Raw genomic sequence first — 22,557 nt, 5'->3', positions numbered from 1 at the left:
ATTTTTTCTTTTTTCCAGAAACACCTTTATTTTCTGTATGACACTAAATGCAAGCCTGTAGGCCAATATTATTTTTCTTTAAGAAATTCAGTCAAACATATCAGAAGACTTTCAAGAAATAAAATTTCTGAGAAAGTAATGTAGTTGTTTTTTTCCGAGCCTTTCTGAGCTTCCTAGAGCTTCAGAAGCGACACTAATTAAACAGACAAACATACAAAAATATCAGCATGCAAAACAGCCCCGTTTGTGTCAGGAGAGTCCACGGAGGGCATGATGGGGAATGCGAATGGAAAAAAGTTCAGAGTTCTGTAGAGTCCGAGAAAAAAAGGGACGTGATAAAGAGACAGAGCAAGATGAGAAATTATAATAAACTTGGACAAAATCCATGTAAAGATGTTCAGAGTTCAAGCAGAAGGCGTCAACTGTCCAGCAGGGTGTCCTCTGTGTACTCAGTGATGTGTTTCCAGTTCCACGATGGTCCACTCCCCCTGTGGCGATGCAGCGTCTTCCGGGGAGAAGCTGGTCACAGTGATGCTGGTGGAGGAGTCCTCCATGGGCGAGATGAGCTCCGCCCAGCGTCTGAAAGTCTCCTTCTCCGGGGACAAGAAGGCCTGCGAGTCCAGGCAGTCGCGCGACAGGGAAAGCGTCTGCTTTATTAGATACTGGGCCAGGTTGAGCTCCTCGGGAACGGGGTTTATGATGCCCAGGTTGGACTCGTGGTCTGAGAGCAGCTGCCTGAGCAGACTCCAGTCCCGCTCGGCAAACTCACTACTCTCATCCCCGTCCCGTGTGTGCTTTTCTTCCTCTGCCTGCTGTTTAACATTCCTGTCCTTGTCCAAACAGTGCTCAAAGGCTTCTCCCACATCCATCTCGTAAATGGGAGAGAGGACTTTGGATGGTCGGCGGTCATGTTTGGAGGTTTGATCCAATCTGTCACAACCATTGTCCCCTAAAAACAATTGACAATACTGCAAAATGACAAACTGAATGACTCCTCCACAGTTCTTTCTTTTCTTTTTTTTTTCCAATTCATAGACTAGTCACTGCCTACGAAAATAAAACACAGACAACTGAAAGTTTTATCCTTAATGCAACTGTGCCCTTTAAAAAAGTATCCACAGTGATGTCCAGGTGAGGACAACACAGTGGAGAAGCAGTGATACAGATGATCACATGGTGGTCAGCGAAATGGCAAAACCATTACCAACACCGATTTTAAACTCATTAGTTCAAAGTGTATCACTTGAAATATGTCATGTCAAAGGGGAGACAGTTGCTTTAAAGGTAATGTACAGAGGAATGTTTTTCTGAATGCATCTCTTTATCCACCTGTTCAAACAAAGTTAACCATGCATTGCCAGCACCAGGGAACTTTGCATTTATCAGAAGTAACAGTGATATGTTTTGACATTTACGTGCAGGTCTTTGGACAGGCAGACCTAAGGAACAGACTTAAATACTGTCACAAAAATCTAAATGCAAGCAACAGCGCTCTACTTAGTAGCACAGAAGATGGCACAACACCATGTTTCTTTTGACGTGTTTCTTTTTCCTATTTTTAACAGTTTCCTAAATGGCAAACGCAGACGTAACTAAACACCGCTTGAAGCTGAAAACAAAAATGATACACGTTTGCATCGGGTTTGACTTGTGGCAATGGTGCAGCAGGATTTCTTTTTTGACTATAGTAGGTAGTGAAAAAAGAGAGACATGACAGAACCATGGCAGCTGCTCTGGACACGCGACATTTACAGAGGAGGCTACTGACACTACACGAAACCTACCGAACGAAAGCTTACAGACAACAAATCACTGTTTTCTAAAAGGATGGACATCTACGCATCTAGACACAAGTCTACTGGGTATGACGGGAGGTAATGGAAAATCAAATCAACACACATAAATAAAAAGAATGGCGAATGACAAATTAACAGTAGCATGCAGGTGTGCAGTGCAAAAAAAAATAAAGTAAAACAAAGCAACCGAAACAAAAACTCAGGAACAGGTACATTCTTTAATACAAATAAACAAAAACTGCACGGAAATGCAGGGAAAAAATGTTTCCCAGTTTAACAATCTCTTCTGAGAAGCAGTGGCAGTTTAGTGTTTGTCTGTTTTAAACAAACATTTCGTATATTTAAACTTTAATGTCAGGTAGTCGCTCTCCAGAATATGGAAAAAAACAAAAAACAATGGATTGCTTGTAATTTACCTGAACATGATTTTAAAGGTGCTAAATATAGCATTTTAACATCAACAAATCTGTCTGGCATAATTTTGCAGATGCTCGTATAATCACTGTAAACAGAAAACATCATCACTGAGGAGCCAAGCGGCGCACAGTGATGCTTTAGTGCATTTCATACTGTGAACCACAAGATCTTGATTTGTTTGTCCTTTATGGCGCAGACAAATGAAGAGCTTATGGAGCTAGAGGTTTGTAATTCTCAAAACAGAAACAGTGTTCTTAATGAAAAGGCAAACATAATTATCCCTCATGAAAAAAAAGCAAATCAAAGCAAAGCTTATGGAGTATGGGTGAGGAAAGATGCCATAGCTGTAGCAGCATCTTCCAAAAGGAAAGGCGATGAGGAATATCACCATCAGTGGCATGGCATGAATTTATCTCAACAGCGCACTAGTAATTATACCGACAAATCAGAAATGAGTTTTGTGAGGATATATTGATGTTAAAATGCTGTTTGTACTGTAGCACTTTCGACTATGTCAAATTATCTATGGCGTAAAAAGGCCAAAGACTCCACTGCATAAAAGAAATAACAGATGTAATCAAAAAATCTTATTTTATGTACATAAAAAGTGCATCGGTGTAACTATATCACGTGCCTTGTCACAAGGCAGATTCTTTTAGACAAATACAATTCTATGGTCAGGCTTAGTGAAATTTACACTGCTTTCATTATTTGTTGAGTTAAACCAGGCTTAAATGCCTCTGACTAAAGGTAGTTCAGTTGTTTAATATGTACAGTTTTGGTTTACTGACTTGATGAGACCAATTTCCATCTTTTAAAAGGATACCGATGTTGCAAATTCAAATTTGAGAACGGCTATCAGTGGGGAGCGATATGAGTGAGCATTTGTCTATGGAAATATGATGACCACAGATTTCATTTGAATTTGAACTTGTATTTGTAACTAGTTACTAAACTAGTATACTCAATAATATCCTTTTTCTGAAGGTGGGGTAAGATATTCGTTGGAAGTAAGGTAAGGTTTAGGAATCAGAACAAAGGAGCATGAATCTTGCGGGGATAAGCTGCACCTTCACTGATGGAGTTTGGGGAGATAAGATGGATTTGGGGTCTAGGAAGAGTCCATAGATCATACATTACCTGCTGGAGATTGTGCGGCATGTACAGGAGAGTCCCCTGTGAGCTGAGGCTCATTTAAGTCTAGGTGTAAATCAGCTTTCTTGCTTTCTGAGGGATGGGTGTAATTTCTGCTCATCCCTCCGTTGTACTGTTCAGTGTGCCGCAGATCCAGGTGACATGGGCGTTCCTGGGGAGGCAGGTCTCTAGTGTCAAAGTCCACAGGAGGACAGCTGGACTTAACTCCATCCGTCTTGATATGATTATGCTCTTCCTGCATGGGGTCTTGGATCTCAGTAAGGAACACAGACTTTTCCGTCTGTTCTTCTTTGTGCTTCGTACTGGTATTTTCGAGCTGATGAGGCGAGTGGTTCTGCTGGTCACTGACAGGGACGTTGTTGGACTGAACTGTAGAGTCAGACTCGAAAACGTCACAAGGGGTCAAGGCATCGTCTTGCTGCTGAGGCGGAGTTTGGACGCCACCCTCCTCTGAGCCCAACTCCTCACACTCATCAACGGACAGCAACACTGAGCGACGGAAGTTGGACGAGGACTGGTAGTCGGGCTGGTCGTTCTCCTGGTCCACACCGTCGTCGTCAAAAGCTAGGTTGACGATCCCCTGAAAGTGCGGCGATGGCTCGCTTGGCGGAAGCGAAGCCTGACCAGGAATAACCTCAACTTCTGACCGCTCGTCCTCCGTCTCCTCCTCGTCATCGTCTTCCTCTTCCTCCTCAGAGGAGAAAAGCTGGTGGTCAGGGACACTTTTTATAGTCACAGTCGCCTCAACTTCCGAGTGCTCCTCTTCTACCTGAACCTCGTCTCTTTGCAACCAGGAACGAGGGCGTTGTCTCACGCCCTCTTCCTCGCTGGTGGTCTCCGCCTCTCTCCCACGCAACCGCACCTCCACTCTCAGTCCGGCCCCGCCTTCGTACATCTTCAGCTCTTCCGGGGTGCTGGTGTCGCTGCTACTACGACCCAGGAAGTCGTGACAGCGCATTGTGCCGCATTTGGACACGCCTCTATCATTGGAGCAGTCGTCGTCTTGCGAGCCTCCTGCGTCATAGTCCTCCGAGCGGGGCTTGATGTCGTCAGAAGAAGTGGTGTGTGTGCTGCCGGTCTCAGACTCCGGGCTGACCTGATGGTGGATGCCGCTCCAGGAGTCTTCTACAGGGGTGTCGGTGCTTCCTATGCTACATGGGGTGTCTATGGGGCGTTCACTGTCTCTTGGGGAATTAGGGGAGCTCATCTCATGGACCTGCACTCCACTGATGTGAGCGGGGATGACACCGCTTTGAGAGGGTTTCACTTTACTCCCTTCAGAGTGTCTGCAAGCATTCGATTTGGCAGATTTGGCTTGGGGGCTGTTCTTAGCTGCTGGTGTAACACTGGTTTCATCTCCTGCACCATTAGTGTTTCCTGACTGTGTGCAAGTGTTTTGGAGATTCTGATTTGGCTCGGAGTCTAGATGAGGCGTTTCACCTCCACCCTGGCTCGTTGGTTGTGTACTGGGTGTTGCAGGATGGTCACAGGGACCTGCCTCTGCATTTTCATTTTGCTCCACCGAAGAGTTTTCAGCTGGACCAAACTCGGCCTTAGAGTCTGATTTCTTACCATTCTCAACTTCTCTTCCTTTGGCTTCAGATTTCTTGGAGGCACCAGCAGATGTTTTGGCTTTCGGTGAGGCTTTCTCTGTAGATAATTCACCAGTACTTTTCAGCTTTGGTCCAGACTTGGCAGCTGTTACTGAGGATTGCTTGGAGGGGGCTGAAGAGGCTTTTGCTGGTTTAGCACCAGATTTAGCTGCAGCCCCAGTTGCTGAAACAGGTTTAGTGATCTTCTTTTTAGGGGCTTCACTCGCTGCTTTGTCTGCTGCTGAGGATTTTGACCCATCTTTGCTGTCCTCCTTCCTGGGGGAAGCTGGCTTCTTCATTGAGGGCCCATGTTTGGAGACTGAAACCAAAATGAAAATAGAACATTAATCTTTTTCTGTAGTTTATTGACGGACAAGCAAATCAAGCAAATAAGAAGCTGACATATTATTTGAATTTCCAAACAGTCATCTGTGATTTTAGTTTTGTTTTGAGGCAGGGTAGGACTCACCATGGTGGTCTGCTGTGCTCCTTCCCTTGGCGTCTGCTTTTGTTGCTGTCACTCCAGTGGACGCTTTCTCCATTGCGCCAGCCTTGGCTTTGCTAGCTTCTCTCACGCTTGACTTATTGGTTGGACTGCAAGTAATAAAACAGACGGGCAAAACCATTAACAAACAATGCGACAGTAAAGAAAAAAAATGAAACCGCCATATTCCATTTGACTAATACTCCCTTTTACGAGCTGCAGGGAAAGTAAATTAATTCATATTTAACACTGGTGCCGGGCATCAATGCTATTTTTCACCATTTTCTCAAGGGCAAGCTTCTGAGTCATGAGCTGATTTTCAATGCATGGAGACTGTTTAGACTGCTTGTGTCGTTCTGAAGGACGTTCTTACCTCACGTTTAATAAAAACTTACTTTAGGGAGGCAAATAAAAAGAACACATTTTGAGATTTGCTGTGCGCTCAAGGTCAAAAATTTTGAAGAGCTTTTCACATTCTCTCATGTAATTTCTGTAAAACCCAACAGTGTGAACTCACACAAAGATTTCATGTACTAGCGTTTTACAGAACCTACCTGATTGTCACAATTGATGGTTGATGGTATTACTGGTTTGGTTGAAAATATGGTGTACAAATGGTTAATTCTGTCATTCAATGTCAGGTTAGAAGTGCTAAGTGCCAGACTGCCCTCTTGGAACATGTTATCTGTACCACATGTTTCTTCAAGAAAAATGCCAACCCAGTAATGTAGCAAATATATGTTTCATTAGGCAGTCAGCTATCTATTTGCTAACTTACACGGTTGCCTTCTGCGGAGACAATTAAATATTAATGTGCTCCCAAGATACAGACTTTGGATGCTGACGGTGAAATAGATATTTTTACCATCTTTGAAGGACACATTAGAGGCTTGACAAAATACACAATTCGGCTGCTTTTATCCTCCTGACAACTACATGTGACCTAAAAACAGCAGAAGGGGATAGCGTGCTGCAGCACCTATCATAATTGCCCCACATTTACATTATAAAACAGTAAAAGTATGTTTGCATGTTTGGTTTCTTTCCTGGGCTCAGACTTCTTTAAAGTTAAGGGTGTATAGCTCACTCTACATCTAGAAACTGCAAAAAGGAAGCATGCAACTGAGCACTGTTTATTAACAGCAGAATAATACTCTTTAAAGTTCGGTTATGTATAGACCTTTAGCTGTAAAGTGACATTTCTGTCCAGTGCACCCACAATCAAGTTGTTACACTGAGAAAATTAACTGATAAACCTCACCTGCTGCTCTTTGTTGTATCAGATCTCTGAGGTTTTGTCAGTGGGGATTTGTTCACCGCCTTGGCCTGGTGTTTGGATTTTGTACCTAAAAAACAGAAGATGAATCACACTCACAACACCCATAAGCAAAAGTACATCAGGGCAAATAGTTTTAAGATCAGTCAGCCGAGACTACACAAACATTTTGTTTCTTTCCTCTCCCTTCGACGCCTGTTTCTTTCCACTTGCTTTGTTCTAATTTTCAGAGGAGCCAGTGTTATGTAGTCGGACAGTGTAATGTGCGTGGGCAGACAGTCACTTTCAGGGTGGAGTTCAGTAAGACATGTTTCACTTGTACCAGTGGGACTTGCCAGCTGAGGCCCACTTGAGCTCTGAGCACGAATATCAGCAGGGATTACAGCATCTTTCTAAGAGCTACACTCAACACGAACGCTCCAAGTGATCAGTCACGCCATCCTGTGTGACAGCTGTGAGAAGCTCTGACCTCTGCTGTTAGTCTAATACCAGCATGCTGCAAAGGACAGCCACATGCACTTTGTTTCCTGATAAATCAACATTTGTACATAACACTGACCTTGTCTTCCAAAACTCCCTCTTGGCCATAGCACAGCATTCATCATACTAATTAGTCTGCAGTTCTTTTCACATTTCAGCTGCAGTATTATCCCTGGAGCTGACACTTCAGCCTGGCAGCAGTGATGTACTACATACTAATTGGGGTTAGTCACAATGACGAAACGTAAAGAAGTCAATAAAGAGTGTAAACCTGGAATGGGGTGGGCGTCGTTGCGAGGGCTGCTGGCGCCGTTCTCTGGCGAGGCGCTGCCTGATGTGGATGAAGCGCTGGGTTGGGCTTGGGTGGCGCCGGCAGTGTTGTCAGCCTTTCCCGCCGAGCTCTTCTGAGCCTTCATCGCCGCTGTCTGGCTGGTGGACGTGCAGCTCGGGGGAGACGTTTTCGGCCTCGCACCCGGGTTTGGCTTTCTGTCCTGCTCTTTAGCCCCATGAGAGCCTCTGGGGCCATTGGCGCTGGCTACGTCCCGCCTGGCCCCAGCAGCACCTGTGCCATTGACAACTGGCGTGCCGGCTGTTGCGGTCTTTGCTTTCGTTGCTACACTCCTGTCTCCTGGTTTCTTAACATTCTTCGCCTTGGCTGAGTGGCCGTCTCCAGCTTTGTTCGCCGTCCCCAGTCCATCGGACTTCATGGCTGATGCAGCGCTGCGAGAGGCAGAATTTCTGTTTTCTACCACCCTCTGTGTCCTGTGCACAGGAGGACTCTCAGGTGTGGATGAGGGGCATTTTAAAGCCCTTGACTGCAGGAAAAGATGAGCACATTGCATTACTCTATGTACTGCATAAACACTGAATAATTATCTTTTTTTAACTTTTGGTATTTGCATTTATTACTTTCACATTATTTAGTTAACAATGGGAACAATAAACTGTACTTTTTTCTTGTTGGTCCTAATTTCATTTTAGAGTCAGTGAAACAAATGCATCCTGAAACTGTATCTTCCAATCTGCGCAAAAAAGCCCAAATGGACCAGACAAAACCCTTTCCAGACATATCTACGAGAGCTACACGGTTCTTAAGCACTCATGCCTTACATGCTGGCAATCCCTATCTGGATCACCTCCGTCAGGCTTATCTCAGGTATACATCTGTTAAGAGAGGCCCTGCTGTTTATTTCGCACTGTGTCTCTTTGCTGTGAGGGTGGGCTATTTATGACATATGGCAGCAAGTCCATATCAGAGTCCCTATTAGCAAATAAAACTATTTCTGTCTCTCCAAAAATACCAAGACTTAAAAGTCGTTTATTACCTGTGAGCTAGTGAATACAGGTTTTTTACCAAGTCTTCGATTGTCTCCTTTATCAATAGCATCTGTGAAAAAAATACAAGAAAAAGAAAATTAACTCACTAATAAGCAAATAATCATTTGCCAGTAAAACAAATGTTTCAGATTTGAGCATAACACAGACAAAAAGGGCTGCACCAATTCTTATCATGACGATGACTTAGTCCGTCATTATCCGAGCTAGAGCGGCCATTCTTTTCATTCACAAATCCCTGTTTCCACACCCTGGTGTTTACCCCCCCCTCCCTCCGACTGTAAGGAAACAAACATTAAATCAATGGATTGATCCTTGGTCAGTCGTGTCTGGTGAGCAATCTTTCAAACAAAGCGTTGCCATTTCTATTTTTCACACGTAAACAATATCACAACTTAACGATTTATCTCATCCAATTAAAAATACATCTTGTGAAATGTATTTATTGAAGTGCATTCGCATGCAATGCATCAGTGATAGTCGCAGGCCGATACCAACCAAATAAATTATTCATGCAGCGCATTTTATCGCATTACTAGCTCAAAAGTAAGGAAGCAGAATCTTATTGTAAATGGCTACATAAAAAGGGATCCAGCCTTACACTCCCATCCATTAAAAACAAGCATGGCGCATCTGGTGCATTTGCCGTGTCAGTGTGCACTCACCAACCAAAGACAGTTACAATGTAGCCCCAGAAACACAGCAAAACATGTAGAAAAACAGCTCTGACCAGACAATGAACGTATTAGTAGTAGCCATGTTGCTACGTTGAAAGAAACCGTGTTTAATGAGCCAAAAGAATATGCTTCAAGGGTTTCAGTTCATCTGTAATGATGCAGAACCTCTGCTTCAGCACTAGGCTGCTGGGTAGAGGGAGGAAGAAAAAAAAAACACACATACCCACTGCAGTATAAACCTCTTGTGTGTGTCTAGAGAGAGAGAGAGAAAAAAAAAATCATTCTTTACCTGCCAGTATCCTCTCTCTGTGTTTGGACGACAGAGCCTCCCATCCCTGCGTGTGGCGGACGGCGTAAAAGGTCTGAAGCAGGAAGGTCCAGAGCCGCCCACGCAGCGTACAAATCTCTTGCCTGAACGGCTGGCGGTAATACAGAGGAGAGAGGGAGGAGAAGAATGGAAGGGGCGCACTAAAGCACAAGCGAATCAGCAGCTGCTTGAAGAACCTTTCACCATGGCAACAAATACCCCTCCCTCCTCCCTGCTCTCCCTTTCGCTGTCCCTTTCTCCCCCCCCCCCTCAGTCTCTGTTGCAGGATCCACTTGAGCGAAATCTGTGATGTCACTGGCTGATGCCCCTACTCCCCTTTCCACGCCTGAAGATAAGAAAAAATTTAAAAAAAAACAGTGCTGGAAGGTAGGGAGGAGCCAACTCGACCTCTTCCGCTTACTAGACGTGCACACCCTTCACCAGCAGATCCACAGATTAGTGAAGGCTGCTGGCACACGTCACTGTCTCCCTCAGACTAATCCTTGCTGCCATACTGTACAGTATTTACAGGGGTTATGCGCTTTAACTCGATCAGCCAGGTCACTTTCTCCACAGAAGTCATCTCACAGGTTTAACTTGCCTACTCACATAGCTGTATAACTGAATAATACTGTCTTATTAATGCAAATGACCATAGCGCACCGAGCATATCAAGTTTTAAGTTTACAATTTAGGACATAATGAGCTGCAGTAGTTCATTAACGTTCTAATACCTGTTGATAAAACAACACAGAAATTAGGACGACCTTTGTGGATGTTCTCTGCACGACATTCTTGTCCCTGAATTTTAATGTCGCCAATCTAAAGAGCTCACATGGAGTGAAATAAAAGAGTAACTGCACCGATGAGGTGTGAATGCCAATGGACAGAGAATGACGTAGTAAGAATCTATTTCGTTTCACCTCGTCTTGTTTTTGCCCTTGCTGCTCCAGGTGAAAATCCTCCTCCGAGTCATCTCCACACAGACAGTTCACCGCAGTAAAAAGATCACAGCAGTTATCCACAGTAACACCCTCCCTGATGGCCAAACACAGCTTCCTCAACAGTGTCGGCTCTGTGGTAAACTCTTCCCTCTGTAAAAAATAAATAAAATAAATAAAAATATAAGGACCTATGCTGCATACACTCCAAGGTCATCAAAAAAAAAAAAATCTCAGCACACTAGCATGGCTTCAACACCACCTTACCCTCCGAAGGTCCTGGAAGGCCTGAGTGTGGGTGACTTTGGGAAAGTGTTGGACAATGACACGCAGGCTCTCGTCCTGCAGCTCTGTGGCCAGGCTCCTCACCTGCTGGGCCCACTTCACTTCAGGGAGACTGCCGAGCAACTGCTCAGTGCCACAGAGCATGGTTACTGCATTCTGCACAGTCTGAGTGGAAACATCTATCAGCTAAAGAAACTCTCTACGTGACAACACAACATAAAGTCAAATGGGTACAATCCTACACTTATGAGCCACAACATTAAAACCAGATTCCTAATATTGTTTTGGTCACCCACTCCCATAAGATCAGCCTTCCTGTTGATCTCATCATGACCAATCTCTGAAGGGCAGCGTTTTTTTTCCATTGTTTTTTTCTCCAAACAAATCAAATGTGCAGCTACACGATCTTCGTGCTCGTGATGCTCAGGAAATCCCACCAATCGGGGAATCCTGATGTGAACTGCGCATGCGCGACTGTGTTTCTATACAGCTCATATAGTGATATGCCACACCTTTGTCAGCGCTCTGACACTGAGTTTGCATACTTTGCAAAAGAGACAAAATTGCAATGCACAAAACACTAACTAACTAACGCTAACATTCGACTCACTGACATCCATGATGTCCATTGTTTACCTCGCAGTGTTCTGGCACACGTAAATGCGTAATGATGACGCTGTCAATGCGTTGATGTATGAGAGGGAGATAAGAAAACAGTCACGCAGCTCTCACAGCGGGAGGCCACACCCGCGACTGCTGGTAGTCTGAAAGCCCACCAAGGCGGGACGACCCTGGTCAGAAAATCCCGTGGCAATGCGCTATTTTCTGTGTGAAAGCAGATTAAGCAACATCCACACCAAAGCCAGGTCTAAAAGTTTCCCAGCAGTCAATGCTCTGGTGGTTTTAACATTGTGGCTGATCAGTGTATATAAAATCACTCTTTCGTTCCTGCCCAGATTCCCCAGTATTGATCAGTGAAGGGATTCCCCCTTAATAGCGCAACAGTTCTTGGCCAGGGCCCCGATTTCAGTGCTTGCCAACAGTGAACAACAGTATGTTTGTCTTGCTTCACAGAAGGCACGCCACCTCCTTTGGACAGATAAAAGACAGACTCAAGACTCAATTATCAATTACGAGCTGTCTGCTTCCACATCATGTTCCTAAATGATCCTGTCTTTAATAACCGAGAATTTAATAAAGGTCATCTTTAATTAGATGAGGTTCAAATTTCCTTCCTGTGGATAAACACTGGTGAACGGGTTGATGATATTTGCTCCGGACAACTCACCATCGTTTCAGCTACAGCAGTTAAGCAGGCTCTGTGGAGCTCAGGAGGCAAGAGGGAAAAGTTCCTCTCACACCATGCTTTCACAAAATGTTCAGCAACCCACCTGGAAATATACAGCGTAGAGAAAGAGGAACAGAACACTTTTAGTTCACTTTTTGTCAGCTCGATAAATTCATGGATGCCTCTTCCATGTCTCTGCAGTGTAACCCCGAGGCACCGAGCTGAGGACGGCAGAGCTTTGCTCGGGGGTAGAACAGAATGAATGAGTGGGAATCAGAAATCTCAGTAATGCGTAGCTGCACGGAGTCGAGCTGCTCGGTTCCCCCGTCAGAGCTGCGTGACTCATCAGACTCAGCAGAGACAACACGGCAAGAGTGGCCCCCCCCCATACCACACACATACACCCGCTCACCACTTCAAATAAGAGCCATCAAAACCGCCTCACAGCCCCGATCAACACATCCTATTCCCCTGACCTATATTCACTAATTTCTCGCCAGCTCGCTGCGCTGTGCAACACCGCAGACACTGGTAGTAGTATGAGCGACAAGACTACTCAGTGGACAAATAATCTGCATTTGTGTGCACACAAATGAACAGAAAAGGCAGAATCTCCGGGATTATGAGACCAAACAGAAAGCAGCGAACCTGGAAATGACTTGAAATGTTTGAGGATTTCGAAACATTTTAGATTCTGTGCCAATTCCAGGTCAGTAAACAAACTGAATCAGATTAGTGGCATTGATCAAGCCTATGTACAAAAGAAGATTTCCCTTAGTTAAATCCTTCCTCTGACGCAGCGTTCAGATGACACTCATCTACTCATCAGTCTCATTCACGTAAATCAACCAAATGTAAACGTAAATGACTGCGCTGACGTTAAGTAGAACCGGGATCATTCACGGGGCAGTTAAACACTTAAAAGTCAAACGATACTAGTGATCACAAGAAAGTCTGCAAAAACTACTATGTTATCATGGACGATATTGCTTCGCTCCAACTGAAATCTTTCTCCTTAGTGATTCCAACTTAACCGTTTACTGGGACACTGGTGATCTGATATAGACATGTACATTTACATCCCTCAAAACCTCAATCAGAACAAGTTTTCACAGTTTTCAACAGTATCACCCACACTGATTCCAGCTTTAGCCTACTGACTGAGTCCATGAATGGATGTAATTGTTTATTGACATTTCACTGGTATTCTGTTTACTAGTGGAATACTAGTGTCTACATGTAGTAATTGTCAAATCATGCTGTGGTAGCATGAGTGATGAGGTTTAATTTCTGTGGTTATTAATGCAGATACTTGTCAATGAAAGGCTTAAGATGGGGAAATAATTTGTATTGCACTTTAAATGAATCAATGACAGAAAAAACTACACCACAATAAAATGTAATGTGTAATGAAATGTATTTTACTTAACAGAAATATTTAGAAATTACATTTATGACAAACATACTGTACGTATTTACTACAAAAATGCTGATCATAATTTACCTAAAAGTGCTGCGTTTCACATCGAAATAATTGACATCTTAATCCTCGCCCTGGCAACTGTATTATGAACTCACCTGCTGGTTACCTAGCAACAAGATGCTAAAGTACAGAGTGCAAAATGTGATGTGATAATATCTGAATCCACTGTTGTCACAAAAAAAAACAAAAGAATGTGATTATATTTAGATTTTTTCTTTCGAAATAATACGTGACCTATTATTCATGTGTTTTATATAGATTTCCGAGATGTAAGACGAGCCTCCAGAGCTGCGCGAGTCTCGTTAAATGTTGCGTGCATTCCCTTACCTCTTACAGAGGACGTGGAGGTTTTCAAGGCCTAAGGCATGTGTAAGGGACAGGCACTCAAGGATTGTTCTCTGAACCCCATCAAGTGACTGCAAACACAGGAGGAAAAAGACACAAACATGTGAGAAACAAGTACAAGGGGCAAAGAGTCTGTGAGGACATACTGTGCTAGCACATGATACTGCACGATGGTAAAGATAAGATTTTAGGTTTAAGGAATTAGACGTTATTATTGAAACTGAGCAAGAACAAAGTCAACTGTAGGCAAGTGTCAGCAAAATAAATGATTTGTTCTCTGTGTTTTCAGCCGTAATATTAGATCCTCCTCAAACATCTTTTGTTTCAAACTTTGGACTACTAGAGACCACCACACTGAACAGAGCAGATACTGTAAATTCAAAATAATTTATATTAATATCTTAATAAGGCTTTTAATAGCTCATAATTCTTAGTTAGATGCAACACATAACAACAGACAGAAAGTATACACTGATAATGGAGACAAACATGGAGACAAGTTAACCAGACACTGATAATGTGTTTTGCCGGATTTGCTACAAGACATAGTATAATCCCATTATTAGACACCCAAATAAAGTCCTTAAGGATCTAATATTTACTTAATGTAATGTAAAATTAACTGTGACCTCAGAGTCCAACTTCAAACTCCCCTTTTCCCCCCAAATGCATTTACCCAACACCCAACACCCCTATCTACACAATCTCCAATAGGTTTTCTCTGTAGATGTTTAAGATTTAAGATGGTGCTATGTTATCCCACTGCTGGACTACGCCTTGAGGTCTCCTTCACGCAGAGAGAGGCGTCGTCCAGGAGCTGGCCTAGTAACGGGCTGCTGTCTAAGGAGATCAGGAGCTAAATACACAGACTGCAACAGCAACCTCCATGAAAACTAGAGCACTCATTCGCCTAGTAAATATGGCCCTTTGTTTTATATGTATCGAACTAAGGACTCCTAGATAGATTAATTAATTAAAAATGAATGATCCTAGATAATGATTTGATTTTAAACCTTATTATATAACAAAGAATTACTTCTGGAAAGGATTTAATTAAATGTGAGTGAATCTCAAAGATGTTCTGTATCAAGTTAAAATTTTACAAAGGTTCAATTTTTTACTTAATATCTGTGTAGTCTTCTTAAAACACGTTTTAATAATAAACATTGCTCATGATGTTGCAAACATACAACACAACACAAATTTTCTTCTTTAAGGCACTCACTACTTCTGACCTTGGGGAAGAAGCGGCAATAGTCTCGGGTCAGAACCATCTCCACTACATCTTTGAGTCCCTCCAAACCCAACATGTCTGCAGCCAACACCACCTGACTGTGGGACAGGAGACATCACATATAGGTCAGCTTGTTTTCTGGTCCTGTCTCCTAGTTTCGGCCTGTTTGTTCACATATAGTACCTGGCGCTGGCTCCGCTGGGCAGATCCACAATGGCTCCATACATGAACTGGAGCAGGATTTCCATTTCATCTGGTCCTAAGCTGAGAAGAGTTAACACAAATCATCACAGATCAACATACAGAAATGTACCCGGCCGCACTATAATGTTTTTAAAGAAACATCCATTGTGTATTTTCCTGTTGTGGCTGCCTATTATCCTTCAACTCTTGATCCGTGTGTGTCTGCCTCACAGGTTCCCCCCCTCTCCATTGTGACAGCCGTGTCTCCCCTCCCATTACCCTCAGATCAGTAACGCTAACGTGACAGGCTCCTTCCTGCAGGAAAAAAATGGGCCTCATTTGCCTCTGCCACTTTGAAAGAATGAGACTGCGGGTGGCAGTGGGGGGCTCTTCGGCAGGCAGTGGATGAAAAAGAACACCGCAACCTGGTTTCTTAGAAATCTGAGCAAACTATTTGAGATTTCACTAGCGGCGGGTGGCTGCGTGTCTGTGTTTTCGGGCATGTGGAGTTAAAACACGGCATTGAGAGTGAAACCTCATACAGGAGAGCGCTGCCTCTGTGGCGAGGCATGAATAATGAATGCGGTATATGCTGTAATTCAGCTGTGTTGTTCAGGAATGATACATGGAATCGTCAGACCAGGAATGGATGTGTATTATCGATCTCTGTGTGCTGCTGCTGCTACGTGATGCTGATTTTAGTCTGCTGCCCAGTGTCTTACCCTTGCAGAGTGATGCACTGTCTGGAGCTTTCCATCCAGCTCCCGCTCAGCATGGCTCGGAAGTACTGAGACCGTGCGCACAGGATTGCCCTAGAAACCCAATAGAGCAGGCAGTTGCATGTCAGATCCTCCCACCATTTAATATTTCACATGTCATCTGCTGGGACTGTGTGTACTTAAGTGGCTCTGAAGTGACAAGCAAGAGGACAAAAAAATATACTGTGTTCTTTATTCCCTGGAGGCTGTTTTTTGTTTTCCCTGGCCTAACTGTATTGTCACTGAAATGGAAATATGTAGTCTAACAAATGAGGAACAGAATACTTAAGCAGCTTCACTTAAGTGATGCAAATTTTGTTTACAAACTCAAATTAGGTTTTAATCATTTGTAACGCTTTCCTTTCCTGTTATCTGCCCTGTCCCATGGTTACTTACATACACAGACTATACACTACAGTCTAATTAATCCCCACATTTTATTTCAAAAATCTAAAAAACTAAACATATATCATAAAACTTTGTACAGGATGGGCCACACTGAGAATATAAATATGTATGTATATTTTGATCGACAAAGCCCTACTGTACACTGTGTACTTTGGTCTATTTCAAATCCCTATTAGCTTTACTGGTGTAAATCAAGACAGGGATCAACAGCTGACACCACAGTGACAAACTTCCTCTGCCTTCAGCCTTCATACCAGACAATCAAATTCTAAACTTTAACTACGTTATATGAAGTGGACAAGCTCTCAACTTTATAAATACTAGGTCCTGTGATCTTTTGCTAAATGCATCATAAATTCTGTTAATATTCGTGTGTGGGAGGGAGTATTTTAATGTTGTCACCTTGTCTCCTCAATAAAAAGTTAATGTGTGTTCACGGATGTCAATAAATGAGTAAATACAGTGAAGTGGGTGTGTGGGTGAAGGGCTAGGGAAGCCCTGACTCTGGTTGTTAACAGCTCCCACTGCCTGAGAGCAGCCAACAAAATAGCCCAGCTTCTCCTCTCTGATGAGCTTTCACTGGCTGCTCCCCTGAGCAGGAGCTGGGAGAAGCCTGTCTCTATGGTTACCAGCTGCTGCTGCTGCTGTTACCACCTCTGCATCACATAATGACCGCCTATTGCTCCTGCACATTCACCAATCTACAACACATGTGAGACCTCTGTGGTGTTTAACGCCTGGTAAATGTGGCGGTGATTATCTAAACTGACCGTGTTGTCGCCACGTAAGCAGCCGCAATGACACGAAAATGTGACTGGATGACAGTAAATATGTTGTACCTGTGGCAGGAGAAGACCTGCTCTGCTACTTGGATGGTGATATCACACTGTTCTCCTCTTTGGTAAAGACCCAGCAGGTCAGCTCCGAGGCCAGAGGCCGGCTCAAGAACAGCACCGTCTGGACAGACACAGGAAGGACAGGGTGAGGAAGAGAACAGATCTAGGTGTACACTAATCCGTCGAGGCCACATGTATGAGTACTTATGTGTAGAAAAACACTGGAAGACAAACCCAGAACTAAATCTTGAATAATCTGTAGCATGGCCACACTTTAATAAGTAGTAATGGCAGCGGGGGATTTAAATGCGATTAGCTCTTAAATGGATTACGGCTGAGACAACATGACGTGAAGAAAGTGGAGGGAGGAGGAGGGCGGCTGAACGGTCACATAACCTAGAATAAACCCGCCACAGGGTGGTTGATCTGTTTTACCTGAGTCAGAGGAAGTCTGAAGCTGTGCCGGGTCGGGAACACAAAGAGCGTGTTCTGGCATGGAGCCCTCCACATCTGGGATTATTTCGACCGAGCGCATGCTCTGCTCCTCCGTGTACAGCCGCCTGCAGGGTGACAGGAGGCTCTGAAAGTTATTTAACGTGATGCACCGTGAACTCAGTAATACACCCAGCTACAGCTTGAACGTCACAGGAGTTTGTGTTTGAGTTGTTCAATGGAGGACTTTAAAAATAAAATGACTGTAAACTTTATAAAGTTACTCTGTATCAGAGACAAGCAGTTCCAGGATCTATTTCCCTAAATGCTTGTTTTCCCCATGAAACTCTGTCACTGCTCTATATAGCAGCTTTTTTTTTTACCATGGTTGTAGTAAAAGAAGCAAAAGAGTGAGCAAAACAACAATCCTTTCCCTGAAATGAACATGAGTCCCAGAGGATTTGATCTTAAGAGGGAACACACCCAAGATGCACTGAGAAAGTATTTGAGATTCAGTTGCTCAGACCACATTTGGGGCTAGTCTGGGACACTTGTGATTACATTCCTTCTGCAGTTGCAACACACGATGTGTCTCCGGGCCGTCTTCTGAGTAGTCTATAAGTAGCAGCAGCATCAATAAACGGTATTGACATGTGGTGAACTACCCATGTTTTTCATGTTGATGTATACAAAGCAGCCATATGGAGTTAAGTTACTCATACAGAGTGCAAAACTGAGATCTGATCACAAGTGGTCTCTCAGGACGTGTGTGACGATGCCTTCTAGTGTCAGGTGTGAACACACGTACTGGATGCTGTCCATCACATCACCCAGAACGCTTCTTAATACAAGTGTCAACAGGGTCTAAGTCGCAAACGCTGCCAGGTCGAATGGCTGATGTGAACCCTTTGATGAAACCTGGGCCTCTGAGCCAGTCATACTCAGAACAAATCTGATGGGAGACTTCCAGCCACAGCACTTAGCCTGTAAAAACCAGGCTTCAAGTTTCAGTCTTGTAAGAGCAGAGGGGAGAGAGAGGCTACTACAATCGAATTTAGATCTCTACAACCACAAAAGGATTCCTTCGTCCAGAACTTTCTCATTTAATATCAGTGGGATCACCCTCTAAATATCAGAGGCCTAGGGGTTAACAGGCAGGTTCATATTTCCTCTCACATGTCCACATATACATTTAAACAATTAATGCTTAATTAATGCTATAACCATCCCTAACAGTTCATACTGGACATCAAAATTCCTCTTCCTATTTGGCTGATATAAAGAGATCCTCCAAATTCACATTCAATTTTGAGTGTATTATTTTGCCACCTATCAAATACACATGATGTGGATTCACAGGTGATACCTACTAATCACAACAGCAACCAAAAACCAGCTCCAATATTCCATATTAGAAAAACTGCAGACCTAGTACAGAAGAATTCAACTGGAAAACCAAGGCCTGAACTAGAACCAGTTTCTTTATAGCTCACCTTTATCTGCACCACAGTGTGGCCTAGTTTTAGAGCACACAGCAAAACTAGCTTTTATTGAGCATAAAAAGCAGAACATTTCTTTGATTTTGTCCTCAACTGATTGTGGTGAGACTTAAAATTTAAAATATTTATTTCATTTCTTTTTTTAAAACCCATATGTAATAAGATTATTTGCTAAGTGCTAAATGTGTTTTCATCTCCCAAGCGTCTCCAATATCCTGCTATTGTTTCATTGCTGATGAAAATGGGGAGAAAAAAGGAAATATCTGAAACAATAATGTTCCATAGTAGCAGATATAACTCTGTATGGAATTATCTTTAATCCTCCTATTACATTCGAATGAATACTTTTTATCCTCGAAAATGAGGAATTTAAACCTCCAAAAGATTAAAAAAAACTTTCCCAAGCATCAGGCGCTTTCTGTTTATTTGGTGACAATCTAATCTAAATAGCTCTTTAAATAAAACAACCCCTCCACCACATATACATCCAGAATACCTGGATAATTACTTGACTCTGCAGAAATATGCAGATCGCCACAAAATCTCACTGATTGACATTAAATTGGAAAGAGATAGGTTTACTTGGCATTATATCATTTCTAAATTCCTATTCTTATTATATATAACATTTAGTATAAAAAACTTATTATTACCCCTATTATCAAGAACAATAATAATATATATTATGTGGGGGCTAGTTTCAGTGTCCCTAATAAATTAGGAAAAGTCATTAAATATGGAGCAATAAACTTATGTGAATCATATATTTAGAGATGTTAAACATTGAACGAGTTGGCAGTAGGAAGTTGAGTTTGCAGAGTTGCACTTTCCATGAGTGAAAGAAGCTGCCAGTGCATCACTAGATCCAACAGCAGATCCTTATGAAGATTTGGGATTTGAGTGTCTCTGAGCTAATATGAAAAAGTGATGTGCAATGTATTATTTACTAGCTGCAGCATCTATGCACATCAAAACAAAAATACAAACACAAACAAAAACAAACCCTACAGATTAAATATGGTGTATTTGGCGCCCCCTGTCAGCGAGGCACCGAAACTGTAATGCAGATAAGTAATGGCTACAACACCCCTCTACTAGAAGCCAGTTAAGGTTTTAGGACGATACTTGTAATCACAGCAATTATCAAAGCATTCCCTTGTAGAAGCTGTCTAAATCAGAAATTGCACAAGAACCTAGTTCCTACCTAAGGAAATCTTTGAGGCCAGACAGCTCACAACCAGGCAGATGGATGATGATAGGATCTTTGTGCGTCTGTCCCCTGAGGATATGAGGAGCTCTTGCCAACAGTATGGCTCTGTGTGCTCGAACGGAGCCTGAGCCAGCATACAGAGACACATCGGCCTCCAGCTCCTCCTGCAGCAACCTGGGGAAATATAATGCAACACTCTTTGAGGAAAGCTTCCAGTCACACAATAAACAGTGAGTTATTGGATATCTTTCATATTAAATATGCATTCAACAATCGACAAAGGCCAGACATTGGCCACATTTCCACCTCAGAATGATACGCACAGAATCCTGAGGCAGTCCATAACTTCTTTGACACCATTACATCTCATCCTGCCTCAGTGGCTGATCTGGGTGACCCAGAAACCAGGCAGCTTAAGGCCAGTTGGGTGCGCAGAGTTCAAATACTGGTGCCGTGTCTCTTTTTGTCACTATCTGATGTGAAGTGCCCAAAAGGACAAGCTATTTTTGCAGCAAAGGAATTCACATCCCCAAAATTACACCCTCTGAAAAAACTGTGAAATGAGTTTGAAAAGGTTCTCCAACATTTTATTATTATACTTCCATTAAACTAGGGCACATTCAAAGAAAGGCCGAATCCTTCACTTCCCATAATGTAACAGAATAATAGATTTTCTGCTTTCAAAACCACGTCACAAAATGCTTGGCCCAAAGCAAATACAAAATCGAGACAAAGGGGAAATAAAGTAAGGTACATGCTTTCAGGATCAGCAAAGCATGATCCTGAAAGCACCCCCCCCCAAACACACAAAATCTTCACAAAGGAAAGTTAGTCTAGAGTCTCTTCGTTGACAAGAACAGGTCAAGTGACTTTGCAAAATCACAAAATCAATTCCATCTTTTGGCAACTTTGCAAGGCTTTAACCCAGGCTTGTAACCGAAGCTTTTGCAGGTCAGTGTATACAATCGCACAACTCACCTATTAAGGTCTGTAGACAAAGCAGATGATAAACATCTCTTCAGCTGCTCTTTGTATTTGCGCTCTTTGACCTGGAACTCCCTCGCGGCCTCGGTGGTGATCATGTTTACTGTGTTCTCTAAGACAGGGAAGACAGACATGTTGGATTGTGACTTCATGAAAAAGCTCCAGCAAAACAGGACTAGATAATATCTGCTGGCACACTGTGTGTGCGTATTCTGGGGAGGCCAAACGGGATAGGCTGTCTAAAAACACTGTAACAGGATGCAATGTGACAAATACAGCTACTGGAACTACTTAACAATCAAATAATCGTGACGATAATGTACTCTTGCATATTAAAACAATATTTTTTACACTTAATACAAGAATATACTACGCTGTTACCTTCTCTTAGTTCCCCTGAGTGACTTGACATGATTTGCCCCGTTTGTCAAGACTGCAATACCAGCTTTGGCCACTCCTATCGACTTAGGTCTATTTATCACTATAAGCCAGAGAGGCGCTATTTTGCCAGTTTTGGCAAAAATCAATGAAAAGAGGAAGAGTTGATCGTGAAAACGACGCAAATTTGTAAAGTTATAATAACGACAAATTAAATTAACAGTACAATTAAAGCAACGATAACAATCGTTGATGAGCAATGAGCAATATAAGTTCAGCCTCAACTGGATTCCAGAAAAAAAAAAACCTTGACAGCGCCGCCAAGAGAAACCAGTCACACATTTTGAAAAAAAAATGTAAGAAATCTTCAACCAAAACAACACACGTTTATCACGAATATACCTTAAGGTGCACGCGTACTTTCTGTTTGTGTGTGTGTGTGGTTTACGGTTTGCTTTGCACAGTTAGCTAAACAGCATCACTCTCGTTTTTCCTCCCGAAGCTAGCAAGCTAGCGCTAGCTGAAATGAGGTACCGTTACCAGCTATCTTCTCTTTTCTCTGAATGCTTGGAGATAAAATATAGGCTAACACAAGTAAACCGCAGCCAGAGACTGTTGGAATGAGAGTGAGTAATATAAACAAGTATTTACATTATCGGGCTGACCCACTGACCGTCGTTGTTGACATCACTGCTGCTGCACGCTGTTCACCACCTCCCACTACAAGAACCGACGGTTTGACAGACGAGGAAGGAGGGGACAAGTCAGTCAGCA

At 43.0% G+C, this 22,557-nt stretch overlaps 1 protein-coding gene across 2 annotated transcripts; it reads right to left on the bottom strand.

The window, feature by feature from the left end:
- Positions 1-156: 156 nt before the first annotated feature.
- On the bottom strand, positions 157-22,544 carry btbd8 (BTB domain containing 8). 2 transcript variants are annotated; one of them, XM_047586929.1, is made up of 19 exons: positions 22,457-22,544; positions 21,400-21,517; positions 20,416-20,595; positions 17,716-17,840; positions 17,284-17,401; positions 16,001-16,090; positions 15,279-15,359; positions 15,097-15,193; positions 13,844-13,932; positions 12,034-12,136; positions 10,728-10,910; positions 10,443-10,613; positions 9,502-9,631; positions 8,526-8,587; positions 7,472-8,015; positions 6,706-6,790; positions 5,430-5,554; positions 3,354-5,279; positions 157-949 (listed from the first exon to the last, which is right to left on the bottom strand). In XM_047586929.1, exons 2-19 carry the CDS (start codon positions 21,501-21,503, stop codon positions 450-452), a joined length of 4,713 nt encoding a protein of 1,570 aa, XP_047442885.1. In that variant the 5' UTR covers positions 21,504-21,517; positions 22,457-22,544; the 3' UTR covers positions 157-449. The 2 variants fall into 2 exon arrangements, with proteins under 2 accessions (XP_047442885.1, XP_047442884.1); XM_047586928.1 differs by having other exon boundaries at positions 22,435-22,540.
- Positions 22,545-22,557: the final 13 nt, after the last annotated feature.

Source organism: Mugil cephalus, chromosome 6 (assembly GCF_022458985.1).
Source record: "Mugil cephalus isolate CIBA_MC_2020 chromosome 6, CIBA_Mcephalus_1.1, whole genome shotgun sequence".
NCBI lineage: Eukaryota > Metazoa > Chordata > Actinopteri > Mugiliformes > Mugilidae > Mugil > Mugil cephalus.
The sequence above is the reverse complement of the archived record's forward strand: the minus strand, read 5'-3'. Positions and strand labels throughout refer to the sequence as shown.

Coding starts and splice junctions, on each gene's coding strand:
- btbd8 (XM_047586929.1), bottom strand. CDS start 21,503: ATGATCACCACCGAGGCCGCGAGGGAGTTCCAGGTCAAAGAGCGCAAA. Junction 15,194..15,278: donor CCCAGCGGAGCCAGCGCCAG/GTACTATATGTG, acceptor CCTGTCCCACAG/TCAGGTGGTGTTGGCTGCAG. Junction 5,555..6,705: donor GATACAACAAAGAGCAGCAG/GTGAGGTTTATC, acceptor TATTACTTGCAG/TCCAACCAATAAGTCAAGCG.